This window comes from Apteryx mantelli, chromosome 1, assembly GCF_036417845.1.
Source record: "Apteryx mantelli isolate bAptMan1 chromosome 1, bAptMan1.hap1, whole genome shotgun sequence".
Taxonomy (NCBI): Eukaryota; Metazoa; Chordata; class Aves; order Apterygiformes; family Apterygidae; genus Apteryx; species Apteryx mantelli.
Window position 1 is genome coordinate 149,601,125 of NC_089978.1, and position 14,205 is coordinate 149,615,329.

The 14,205-nt window shown below is 36.3% G+C and overlaps 1 protein-coding gene across 12 annotated transcripts in view; it reads right to left on the bottom strand.

Annotated features, from left to right (window-relative positions):
- Nucleotides 1–14,205, bottom strand: part of PLEKHA5 (pleckstrin homology domain containing A5) — a 178,108-nt gene that overhangs the window by 35,725 nt on the left and 128,178 nt on the right. For 7 of the 12 annotated variants that reach the window (XM_067306434.1, XM_067306407.1, XM_067306413.1 and 4 more), the window contains 4 exons: nt 9,222–9,690; nt 7,528–7,611; nt 4,706–4,825; nt 3,981–4,034 (listed from right to left, as the gene is read on the bottom strand). In XM_067306434.1, coding sequence (XP_067162535.1) covers nt 3,981–4,034; nt 4,706–4,825; nt 7,528–7,611; nt 9,222–9,690 — 727 coding nt within the window. The remainder of the gene's footprint in view (nt 1–3,980; nt 4,035–4,705; nt 4,826–7,527; nt 7,612–9,221; nt 9,691–14,205) is intronic. The other 5 variants (XM_067306421.1, XM_067306474.1, XM_067306442.1 and 2 more) reach the window with 3 other exon arrangements.

Here is a 14,205-nt window from a genome sequence, read left to right on the forward strand (position 1 = left end):
TTACTTTTATGTACCCTCTAAAAAACTTAAAGAAACTACAAAGTAAAAGCACCAGCAGAAGTGGAATAAGTATGTGAACAACTCTAACACCTACACCATTCACATAAACAGCCATTTTATAAACAGACAAAAACAAAAACAAAAAGATTAAACAAAATTCAGTAGAGTTTATACTATGACAAACCAACCTGTGAAATACTAAGATCACTATGACAACAAGCACAGAGAATTTTACAAAAATAGCTTGAGCTTAGCAGGAAAGGGGTTTTCAGTCACAAGCAAAAGTTTACCATCACCATAAAATTCAGAAGGGTGCTGAAAGACCAGTTTGCTGAAATTCTCTGTAGTAACAGTACATAGACATTCAAGTAGGACCTCTTGCCATGGCTTTACTTACAATGGAGAAAAAAAAAAAATCTGCTGAAACCTAGCTTTTATTTGAAAAACTTATGTTCCTACTTCTGGTTATTTTTATGGTAATTAACGGGGGGCCAATACATTCAAAAAGTATACTAAGGAGACTGTTGTCTTGGATTTAGTAGTACACATAAGTGATTCCTTAAAATTTTATAATACAGAAGACTGGGATTCTATTTAATTAATGTACCCTCAAGCAAGTTTGCAGACAATACAAAACTGGGAGGAGTGGCTGATACACCAGATGGTTGAGCTGCCATTCAGAGGGACCTCAACAGGCTGGAGAAATGGGCTGACAGGACCCTCATGAAGTTCAGCAAATGGAAATGCCAAGTCCTGCACCTGGGGAGGAATAACACCATGCACCAGTACATGCTCAGGCTGACCTGCTGGAAAGCAGCTTTGAAGAGAAGGACCTGGGGGTCGTGGTGGACAAATTGACCACTACAGCATCCTGGGCCGCATTAGGCAGAAGGTTGCCAGCAGGACGAGGGAGGTGATCCTTCCACTCTGCTCAGTGCTGGTGAGGCCATACCTGGAGTGCTGGGTCCCAGGCTGGGCTTCACAGTATGAGAGAGACATGGACCCACTGGAATGAGTCCAGTGAGGGGCTACTAAAATGATTAAGGGATTGGAGCATCTGAGGAGAGGTTGAGAGAGTTGAGACTGTTCAGTCTGGTGAAGAGAAGACTCAGGGGGGAACAATGTTTACAAGCACCCATCAGATATTTATAAAGAGGATGGGGCCAGACTCTTCTCAGTGGTGCCCAGTGACAGGACAAGAGGCAATGGGCACAAACTGAAACACAGGAAATTCCACTTGAACATAAGAAAACACTTCCTAACTGTGAGGGTGGTTGAACACCAGAAGAGGTTGCCCAGTGAGTTTGTGGAGTCTCCATCCTAGGAAATATTTAAAACACACCTGCATAAGATCCTGGGCAACCTGCTCTAGCTGACCCTGCTGGAGCAGGGGGGTTGGACCAAATGATCTCTACCGATGCCTTCCAGGCCCAACTATTCTGTGAGTCTGTCATTCTATACTTGTCCTCATAACATGTCCCACACTGGCAAACAAATCATCATTGCCTGGAGTTGCTACTCATTTCCAAAAGGCCACTTCCTAATCAAATCTCTCTCCAGTATCTCAGAACAGGAGCCAGAGTGGTTCAAACCTCCCTTTAAAAAAAGGATTCTGGACAAAAATTATTTTGGTTGTAAGACTCCAAAGAAAGCATATGGCTAGAGATGTGCGTGTCAGTCTCTCCAATCTCTTTTGCCCTATCTCTGAACTCCAACAACAACAACAAAAATTCTGAGAGCATAATACAAAATCTCTGAAAGTGTAATATAAGAATTTGTAAGCATCTCAAAGAAAACAACTACAAAAAAGAAGTATAATTTAAAAAAGACTATGGGATATTCTTTAGTCTTGATAAAAAACACATCTGACTAGTAGAGAACACCTTACTGCAACAATATACAAGAACATACAATTTATTCCCTCTACACATGCACTTTTGCCTACCTGAAAATTCTTCTATGCAGCCTTGGTAAAAACTTACTAGTTATTGTTATGTACAGTACTGAATTCTTTGTGACCAAAAAGGTGAGGGTTAAAGATAACAGGACAGGAGTTGCACCACATGCTCTAGGCAAAGAGGTTTTCGACACTATTTTCAGAGATTATATATGAATCAAGAATAAAAATACTTAAGTATATTGGGCATTTAAAACTCAATGAGGGTAAGTGATTACGTAAGTTGCTCAGAGATGCTTATAACAAAGAGGCATGGCCTCAATTAGCCTAGAAGAAACTTACAATTTTTTCTTGCTAAAATAAATGAAAATTGATAATGGATAAACTAATAAAGGGAAATCAATGAGATAACCACTCCTAGAAGCAGTGGTACTCAAAGCAAATTAAAGACTCTCGGGGCATTTACTTAATACAGTTGGCAGTCCTATAATAAAGCAAAGAAAAAAAATTCAGACAAACTGGGACAAGTATTCCAATACTCTCTTCCATGATTTTATGTTTAAGGAAATATATTTTACACTTGACAATGATTTCTTATTGTAAAAACTGTAGTAATTTCTTGCACCTTTGGTGGAGGCAATTATGATAGATTTATAAGATTTGGGCACTTCCCTAAATTATTATAAGTTTATCAAATTACATTTATAAATTTTACCTGATGCAAGAAAAGAAAATCCTTTTTACCACTTCACATATTTTATAAACCATTCCCTCTATTTAATCCTGTACATTACACTGACAAGCTTGGCTGATCAAGCAACAGCATGCTACATAGTTTTAAATTTCACGTGGACAGTTGTTGTCCCCTCCTCCGGCAATAAATTACATTGAAGACAGAATTATTCCCTCATTCCAAAACATTATACACTGAAAACTGTTGATTCGGATCAGGTATTTTGGCCTAAAATAAAGATTAGGAAGACGTTTTTCCCCACTGTTTTCGAACCTCCTGCAATCCATTAAACAAGGTAAAGATGTTTAGGAATATATCACCATCTAACTGGATTGGTCACAATTTACACCTCACTTCCAAGTGACCATAGAAAGATAAAGTCACTGGAGCCAAGAACTTTTTTTTTTTTTAAATTTAATTTAATTCACTGAAATCCTGCCTACCACTGTAATATGTAGACCATAAAAGTTCTAAAAATTAGTGGCTTTGAGTGTAATGCTGGAAAATTTCATTAAGACAGACAGTATTTCAAAAAGCTTTAGAGATTTTCATATTAGTAACTAACAGATACCCAGTTGTTGATGTTTCTTCTAAGCACTTATGATTGTCTTCTGTATGTGCTATCAAAATTTCCCATTTAAAACTTTTCTCACACACAACTTGCTAATAAGTCCCATTTGATCATGCAACAAAGGCATAAAAAGCTGAATGTGATAACATAATTATTCCCTTGGCAACAAATTATGCTGTCAAAGACAGAATTATAGCCTAACTCTAAAAATCAGCAGAAGTGATGAAGAAGTAAAATCTAAATATTTTACAAACAACTGAGTGAATGGGAAAAAAGTAATTAGCCATGCTATGAATTGTTTAAAACATTTTTTCATGTTTGATCTCCCTTTCATTTTATGCCCTGTAGAAACATCTAACTCTTCTTCATTCAGAACACTGAAGTAATCTGAAGTACTATTTATCTATAAATTGCATGTGTATCATATGAGTTTGGAAATATGTTATGATTTTGGTTAAAGATAGTAAAATGCTACAGAAATTTTAGTTAGCTTTATTATAGGAAAGACATGAAGAACAGAAAAATTAATTGGAGAATTGCTACTGTATTCTGACAGAAATTTTAAGTTGTTTAACTTAACATGTTAACTTGACATGACATTGCATGTCAAATTTGCAACAAATTAAGATATTTTATGCTACTTAAAAAGATCACGTATAAAATATCCAAATTCATAAAAAGCACTGAAAATCCCTCCCCCCCCCAAATATTTCCAGTTTGAAAGGAGCAAGCGAAAAGCATTAAGAGACATAAACATATAAGAAAGTTGCAAATCCCACCTGATGATCCAAATATATGGCATTCCTTTGAAGGTGATGTGAAAGAATCTCATTCTAGCAGGCAGCAGTCAGAAGGAAAAAGGAGAGGGACAGAAGGTGCAGAATGCATGAAGAGAGTTTTAAAAGACAAACTAGACAGTGATGTTTCAGTTTCACTTAGAAATAGAATTCTACTTTCTTCTACCTTTTCTTTGTGAACTTCTAACACGTTTTGACCCCGAAACAGAAATGATGATGGAAGTTTGCCATGAATCATACTATACACTATTACTTTCGACTTTATTTTTACATATAAAATACAGTATATCCACCTGGAATTTCTATGTATGACTACACAGACAACTCTAAACCCTTTGATAAATCTGTGTTTTAATCACATCCTAATTTTTGTCCACAGATTACAAATAAAATTTTATCTGATATAATATACACAAAGAATTAAGCTCATTATCTACCACTACTATTGTTTATAGCAAAAACAGGTTAAGAGCCTGTAACTGCACTTAAAACTTAATAAGTGCAATGTATTTAAAGTGTTCCCACCTCTTTGAGCTAAAAACTCAAAGGGTTAATAGCAGAACATCACACACGGGAGGAAACAAGGGCATTCTATCCACACCCATAGAAGTCAGAGAATTTCGCACTAATGGTACAATGCAAACTGATTAATGAATGACTAAAAGTTAGTGAGAATGGTACATGACACACATTGCTTTATAGCTGACCTTTGGGCTGCTGGCCTCAAGTTTTAGCTGCATGAGCTGTGCTAGTGTGTGTTCCCGGATACTACTCAGTTCAGCTTGCTGCCGTCTCAGCTTTATTAGCAGCAGCGTGAGCTCCTCTGGCTGAAGGAGTGCAGTGTGAGAAGCCAAAGAGTGGAAAAAAGGTTAATTGGTATCCTAAACAACACTTGATTAAAATAAGCATTCTTAGTATCTTTCTCATGGTACAGAACTGCTTATACTGATATACCAAAAGATGCACTGTTTTCCCCCAAATGACCACTTTCAAATATTTAACAAAGGGTTAAGTTTTAACTACTCAAAACACATGATACTGCAAATGCCATAAAGATGGCCATAAAGAATATTCTGTATAAAGGACAAAAGAATTTAGGATTTTGCAGGAGAAAGTCTGTGCAGCCCTCAAAACAGATTTTTTCTGACAGGCATATCAAATTGATGATATTGACTTAAGTGAAGGGGGAGATATTCCAACATTTAGCATATCATTATCTGTACATGGACAACTATTTGCAGTTGGAAGAATCAAAAAACGCCCCCAAAGAAAATTTAGGCTTCTAAAGTAGTGTTAAAAAAAAAAAAAAAAAAAAAAAACAAAAAAAAACAGAAAAAAGTTCTGTTTCTGCATCAGAAACAAGCATCTTTCACACAAGAAAATAGCACAAGCATGACAAAAATTATTTTCAGTCCCTCCTTCCACAGGTTTGAGGGTAACAGTTAATTTATGATGCATTTCTATGACTTAGAAAGATGTATAATATAGCCTTAGGAAGGAACAGGGAGTGGTATTTAAAACCCATGATTATTTAAATACAAAATCACAGTCAAGTGGGGATTTCCTAGGTAGTTCCACAGAGGACAGTTCAGGTCAATTTGGAAAAATCTGCATGAACTTTCTCTGGGACCCACTTTTATTAGCAACACTTCTAAGGAAGCAAAACACCATTAACATCACAAATATTTTTGTTATATTCCTTGTTTTCTTCTGTCTCTTACACTTCTCCAGAAGTGAATCTTATAAGAGGTTAAATATTCACCCGGCATTTTGATTTACTGCCACAATTAACAAGCTCTGTGAGTTAAAAAAAAAAAACCCTGCTTGTTCTCTCCCATAGTCACAGAATTTCCCAAAAGCAAAAAAGTAAAGAAGAAAACCTCTAGAGAACAAGAATGTTAAAATACTGAAGAACAGATCTCAATTTTTTGGAATAAAGAACAAAAATATCTGAGAATAAGCATGGCACTGGCACTATCGTGAGCTTATATCAAATTAGCCCACAAGAGGGAGCAAGGGATTTCCACATAGCTTCAGCTGTCAAAACCATTAGCTTCGATGGAAAACAAACACCAAGGCCAAATTGTCTAACGTACAATCTTGTTTTTATTACTCTTTCAGTATCTTGAATTAAAATTTTTAATTTCAGAACGAATCAGCATCTAGACTGCTATACAATACATGTTCAAGTTTTCTCCCAGAAGCAGCGCCAAGGCTGTCAGCGTGAAAATTAGTCTCAATTCAAAGCACAACAAAACTTAAATTTTATAAATAAGACAATTGTGAGAAGCATCTTTGAACAAAAGGAATATTGAATCTGATCGTATTTCAAGATCAAAACTTCTCTTGGTATGTCCTGCAACAATCTGATTTTAGTGCATTAGAAATACATTTTTAATGGTAGTTAAATGAAAAGTTTGCAAGCAATTTTTTTTCCATAGAGGAGCCAACTGAACAGTAATTCCTATCCTTCTCTAGACACAGATAACGTTGCAAACATTTGTGACATGGCTGTAAGTGTTGTGGTTTGTTTTTTGTTTTTTGTTTTTGTTTTTTGAAAGAGCTACCTACAAGGTTTCCTCCTCTGGCTGCTGCAACGCCTGCACTGGTGGCAAGGCTACTGGTATCTATAGGCAGAGCCCGCCACCGCCTTGCACCCTGCCCCCGCTCATCAGCCCGGCACCAGCACCACAGCCCATGAACGCACAGGGGTCACGAACGCGCAGAAAGGCCTTCCACCAGCGTGCGAGGTAAGGCACCAGCTGCTACAGGGCGCCCAAGAAGAAGTCGCAGGGAGTGCCAGAGATTCATGCTGGGAAGTGCAAGGAACAGGGGGTCTGGGCAGCGGAAGGATCAACTGTGGAGCTGGTACCCACAGTAAGATCCAACATCTATACTTTAAATTCTTAACTGCCAGTAATCTAAGCTGGGCAGAGAAAAATTACAGAAACAAGACAAAAACTGTTTAAAAAAATCTAGTAAACTTAGGCCAATGCCTTAGCTTTTGGCTGAGTCATGTTTCAGCTAGTGAGGTTGACAATATTCATCAGCATTACTTTGATGAAATATCTTCAGAGTTTTAATTCCATCACAGACAAATGGGAGCTATCAGAAGGAACATCATGTTACTGAATGGTGTTACAGCAGCCTTAAGATTTCCAAAAAACCAAAAAGTTTATTTCTAGGATTTTCTTAAAATGTATTGGAGAAATAAAAATGCTGTTCTTGGTATATCCCTCTCCTCTCCTCCCCAAATCTTTGTAATGTATTAAAGCTGATTACAAAAGTCCATCTTTCTGGAAGAAAATCTGAACTTAGTGACTCAGTGTCCACAGAATATTCTCAGAGTTAACATAATCATAGAATATCTCTCAATTTGCTTTTAAAATCTCTGCTAATTAAAATAAAGGCTATATTTAATGCAAACTCTGAAAAGAATAAGAATTCAGTGCTGCGTTTTTACATTTAAGGAATTGTTCTTAAAAGAAAAAACACAATAACGGATGTACCAAATAAAAATGCAACTCACTGTTTTGCCTTGGAGGCTCTGAGGAGTAATAGGCTGCAAACTCAGACCTGCTGGCATTGACCTTCTGTCAGGCACAAAGACATGCTGTACAAAAACAGAATTGCATGGTATGATCCATAGTTATTCAAAGAATCAACAGCTATTAAATATATTTAAAAAAAAATCAGTTTCACTGTCATGACAAATTTGTTCTGATTTGTGACAGCTTTGGCTCATCATGGTCTCTGCTGATCTACCAGCTTGGACACTCATCTTGAGCAGTCTACCTCTAAATTTTAGAAATATGCCAACTTTCATTGTTCATTTAATTAATGGTCCTCTCTCATAGTGGCTGCCCTACCAATACACCTGCCTGTGTAAAAGACAACAATTTTAGTTTTTCATCTAACACTGAAAGCCATTTGAAAATCTATAGTCTCTTTATAGATCAGATGGCTTCCAATCTTAAATTGATCCTACTGGTTGTAAACAGTTGGTCTCCTAACTACCCACCTCTTAGAAACTGGTTTGTGTTTTTAAGTTAATGGGAAAGGCTAGTTGTAGAACTGAAAAAGACAAAGTAACTAACATGAAAGACTGAAGAGAAACAGAAGTCTTGTATACAAGATGCTAAATATGAAATGAAATGCTAGCATAATGCATTACACAAGGAAAAAAAACATACCAGAAAGCAAAACATGGCTGAAATGATAAATAAGCACATGCATTGTGATATTTCTCAGATTTGTGAGTAATGTTGATCACTAAATTTTCAATGCAGTTAAGACAACAGATATAAAAACAAAATGACTCCTTTATTGGCAGGGACCTAAAAGCTTTTGAAAAAGAAAGTTGGTAAGCAATTGTAAGATGTTTAAACTGCCTCAAGATGCAGCTTGAAGGGTTTATTTTATTTTATTTTTTTGCCTCAAGACATTCACCAGACACCTGAGCTAAAGATTAAACAAACAGCTTCATGAAACCTAGGAGCATTTTATACAGTTGATTCTAGGAAACCTGTTAGTTTACACCCAGTTTACAGCATAATTTTTATTCAGTTGTCTCCAAACTAGTAAAATAACATCCATAACACATAATGGATACACAGACACATATGGCACTCAGGTTTATGAGTTTAACTAACTTAGTCTCTCCCTTTCACTAATGAAGACTAGCAAAGTTATGCTTGTCAAGCACTGAGGTCATGTGCTTTAATAATCTCACTAATAACTCAAAAAAGGCATCAAAAGAAATGAGTACACTCAGTTTTTGCTGCAACCTAAAGCAGACAAACTTGTGGCTTAAGAACAGAAAACAACAAGCAGATGGAAAGAAATCAGGGACTTTCAGATCTCCTGAAGTTCCAGTTAAAAAAGCTACAAGGGAGAGAGATGTCTGCACTTTCACAAACTACCCTGAATAATATATTTACTGTGTCCTTTTCTTAAGAGAAATGCGATGCCATGGGCGGCGATATTAGGACAACATGTTTTCATCCAACAAATTAGAAACAAGCTTTTAAGACCTACACAGTTTTTAAGTGTTTTTTTAGGCAAATCTTCCTCCATGAAAACATCACGATGTAATTTAATCTACGTTACAATAAAATATACTACACTATACAGTGGAACATGAGAGTTTTACAGCAATCAGACACCTTCTACTAAAAATCCATATAAGTCTTTTTTTAAAAACTATTAAAACAAATATTTTACCTTAGTATGATGCGTCCTATGTCTGCGATCAATAGTTACATCTCCCCTTTGCACTGGCGAAGACAATTCTGATCTGTAGGTCCGCTGTGGGGAATATCCTTGGAAACCAGCTATTGAACCATGAGAAGGTGAGGTGGGAATTGAATGCATTGCTTGATCAGAAATATTAATCATAGTTTTGGGACTAGTTAACGTACTGTGTCTCGTAAGAGTTGTTTGCTTATTGTAAAACTGACGTTGCTGCCATTCATAGAGCTGCCACATTGTGTCGTCACGCATTGACCTTCGTTTCTCCTCAGCTGTCGCTGGCCCCACGGTTCGGTCATAAGCCGACGGTGTTACGCTACAGACGCTCTCCGGCCGTGCTTTGCTGTTCCTGGGCAGCGTTCTGTAGCCTTCTGGGTACCGGGGTAAAACCTGAGGTCGATGGCTTGGCATGTTTCTTGGTAACGTTTGATACGAGATTATGCTGAAACACAAATTTTCTTTTTATTAGTTGACAACATTAACATGGAAATATAGTTGCTCAATATTTATTTGGTTTATCTAGCTAGAGCCATCTTCTTTTGGAATACCCCAAGGATCATTTTTTAAAAAAAAATGGAAAAAACAAAAAGTATTACAGAATCAACTATACTGATCAAATGCATTATAGTAGCTGAAATCAGATCCTATCTGATCAGATTACCCGCTTGATTGTCCATTTTGTATTTCATCTTTTTACCAGTTTAACAGTGTAGTAATGTCAATTTTAGATCAAATCTTGTAATGTGTCTATGGCTGGCTAGATCAAAGTTTTGAAAGTTTAGAAGTTCTATACTGTTTCCAATAGGAGCTGATATTAAATGTTTTCTTCCTTAAAAGTGAAAATGCTTCCTATTATTTCTCAAAGAAAATCTTGAGCAATTACTATGCACATAAAAAAAAATATGAATTTGTAACAGCAGACCAAGGAAAAACAGCAATAATTGTCTAATAAAATTATATTGTTCAATCACTAATGACAAGCCATTTCATATCAGCTATTCAAATGAAACAAAGCAAAGTATTTCTTTGCATGATATTCTATTGATTTTCAAATCGAGTATGAATTTAAAGCCTTATTCTTTAATTTGTTGCCATATTAAAATCCCTAAGCATTATAGTCTTTTAGCAACTTCTATGCAGCAGCATTAGTTGAAGTGCAAAATTTTCCAGAGCAAAACATCAATGCATGCTTAAGTATGACAAAGTATTTCTTGTCTTTTCAGAGGACAGAATATAGGTCATACACACTGATTCATTCAACCTCTATCTCAAATTCTGATGAGCAGCACTTATTGCCTTTCGCTACTGGACGTATCTGTGATGGACACTTTCCAGAGTGAAGAAGAAAAAATTAATCTCAAATTGGACAGGATTCAGCCATTAGAGGGCAGCAACTTCTAGCTGCACCTTAATTAGCCTAATTCCAGCTGTAACCATAGAACTGCAAGGCACCAGTATCTAAAGTCAATTCAGCCATGTGAATGACTTCAGTGCCACAAGTACTTTAAAGGAGTGACTTAGGGCAAAGGCAAGGTGAAACAGCACTATGTATGCTACATTCTTACGAAAAAACTAGTAAGGAAATCGATGGTGGTAAAACCTACCTTTCACTGAAAATAGTTAAGCTGTGTATTTATGACCACCTGGAACATTTTGCAGATGAAAGCTGCTATAGAGCTTTACAAACAATGAATCTGACTACAGTTTCTGAGGCTTTCCATGAATTAATGAAGTATTATTCCCTTTTTATAGACTGGGCAGCTTGCTACCTTCGCTGAAAATTTGCATTTTAGGGCTTCAAATCAGCAAGGAAGTTTGTGACCAAAAACAAGGAAATAGACTCTTCATCCTATTCTCTTATTGCAAAATCTGCTTAAATACCTCTGAGCTTCTTCATATCATTAATTATAAGGCCTTACCAATGATAATAATATAAACAAAATATAGAATTAACATATGATATACATTTTATAATATTAATATATGCAATATAATATATTTAAAATAAATTTAAGTGCTTATAATTATGTTAATTAATGATAATTATTAATAATCAATGACAATTATAACTTTCATTAATTATAAGGCTTTCTCTCTACCTCCATATTTAATAAACAAACAACCAAGACACTTTGGGGTTCAATTTCTAACTTTCAAAATACTATTTGAGCTATTTACAAATGGCTATGGTGAAGTTTGAGATTTTCATGAAGAAATCCAGTAGTTCGATATACCTCTCTCACTGACACTCCTCTCCCATTTTATTAATTAATGGTCGCTGTAATCCTGTTGCCTTCTTTAAAAATCCCAGGCAACTCAGAGGAAAGCTGCTTGAGGGTCTCAATATGCAGATAGCAATTTAAATTCTCCTTGCAATTCCTTATGTTCTAGGGCATTTATGAAGATATTTCCATCTTTTAGACTACGAAAACTGTAGAAAGCCCAATCACATCAATATTAAGCCTTGTTTTACATCATTTGATAAAAGATTCACCAAAGTCCTGTTGATATTTGTACACCTTATTTTAATCAAATCCAAAAAAACAACTCTAGACAGCGTTCCAACTTTTGACCGCCTTCCTTGCAAAAAGGAGGCTACGACAGTCATGCAGACCACCAGGCTGCAAAACGTTTCTGCAAATGCCATCATAACAACTCCCTCCAAACGTTTCTGTATGAAAAGAAGGCTTCCACATGAGTTTATAGACTCATTCAAAACACCTTTAGAGGTAGTCTCCAGAGCGTTACTACTGGGCAGCAGCATCTGCCATGGCGCGCCAGTCGGCCTAGCTGAGGAGCCGGCTTGCTGCACCACCTCTGGGGGCTCAGTTCTGCAAGGTTATGGCACCCTCAGGGCGAATCCTCAAAATATTTCTTTGTCCTGAAGAACGTAAATGCCAGCTGGCCCAGAATACAGGACTCACCCTGTGCTTGATTCACACACAAGGCAGAGAGAAGATGAAACCCTGTTGCCACAAATACAGCAGTTACTCTAGGAAGAAGCTCATACGGGCATGGGTGAAGATATTTACTCATAACCCATTGATGCAAAATCAATTCAGTAAAAGGACACTAAAGCAGAATACTGTATTTGTGGTTTACAAAGTGTGCAAGGCTTGTCTTCCTTAAAGCATCAGTTCCTCTTAGTCACATTGTTCTTGCAAAACTAGACATCTATTCCCACAGAAGTGGCAGATAATAGCTTCAAAAATTAAAATCCATGTTACCATCATTAATTTAGGATGCAGTCAGAAACAGCTAAGGAGTCAGCCTCTCCTCTAAAAAAATAGTATTTTTTACCATGAACCATTTTCACTCCAGACTGAGGGTGACGAGCAGCTGCTATTTCATAAATAATTATTTAACTGAGCCTCTGTCTTTTAACATTTTAGTATACTTAAAGTCCTAATTTTTTTTCAGTCTCACACATCACAGAGGTCCAGTTTGGTTCTCAAGGACTCCTCTAACACAGTACAAGTCTGAGAGAGATGTTTTGGAAAGCATCTTTGTGGCAGTAAGCAGAGAGTACTTTTCTCAAAAATAGAAGTCACAAATTTAACAGGCCTTACTAAAAAACTATCTTACTAGCCCCTTTTCCTCCAAACCTTAAGCTTTCAACACAAACTGGAGCTTCTTTCTACTCTCAGTCGCCAACTTCAATTCTACTTAAATTTCTGTCTCCAGTCAGAATCTGGCAATCTGAACAAAATCAAAATTTAAAATTTAAATGAAACCATATTTTAAAGACACCATTACACATTAGAAATTCTGATAATTATTCAATGCCAGTTCCACACATCAGAACTAGGAAGACGGCACAAGGGCAATTAGTTTGTTAGTTTTATGTGGAATTGCAGTTCTAAGTATACTTTTTGTGTAATTGCTGCCACCCATAGTTAAACAATAAATATTCTCTATAACCAAAAATAAAATACTTCTGAATAGTAACATATTGTTAATAGCATTTCCCACAATCCAATTCTCACAGTGAAATCAGTGTGTTTTAAAATACAGCCAGCACAACAGAGTTGTGGTAAGAGTCATCAAAATGGAAGGTGGGAGAGGGATAAAGACTCAAGGTTGTAATGTCCGCAGCTGAAAAACAGCACAGCTATTCACATTTCTAGTGTTTGAATGCAAGTTTTACAGTCCAATTTAAGATATCTAATTGCATCAAAGAGCTTTCTGTTCTCATTACCCAAGCATACAAAATACACAGACGTCAGGGTATGGAAGTTGCTCTCTGCAGTGCAAATTCAAACTTGATCAAGCTGTCTACTTCATGAAACACCAGTTTAACAATTCCTAATTATATTTAATGAAGGCAATAGGGAAACTTTCAACCAATTTTGGCAAGCATAAGGCAGAACAATGTAAATTGTTGCAGCTTTGCAAAACACAAAACAAACACCACTCCCCTATTTTAACATTTCAGGAAAGCAGCTCTTCTGAATTTGAGTAGGTCTTAATCTCTGCTCTGCCATCCACCTACAGGTGAAGTCCCTAGATCTCAACTCTTCAAAATATCTCCTGTGATACCAGCCACATCATTTCCATCTAATGGAATATTATAAACTTTTATGTTTGACCAGTAGAGCTGCTTGTCTGTAAGCTAGGCTGGAAGCAATGTCCCTACATTGTCAAACAGAAAAACTGCTATGGGCATAAGATTAAGTACTGTCAATCATTCATGCACAATTTCAAAGCTTCATAAATAAGAGCTAGAATTCAATATTAGAAGTGGGATATGTTTACTTTCAGGAGAAAAAAAGCTTTAAGCATCAGGTTAGATAAATTTATATAACTTACTTGTAGGTAAAGCTTCTCTCTCTCTTCAATTAAAGCTTATTTAAGCTTAAAAAGCTGCCTAGAATAATTTTTGAAGAATTTTAGATAAAATTCTGTTACAAGATCTTGTATATAAAAACACAGAGATAGAGCAATTTCAAGACCAGAT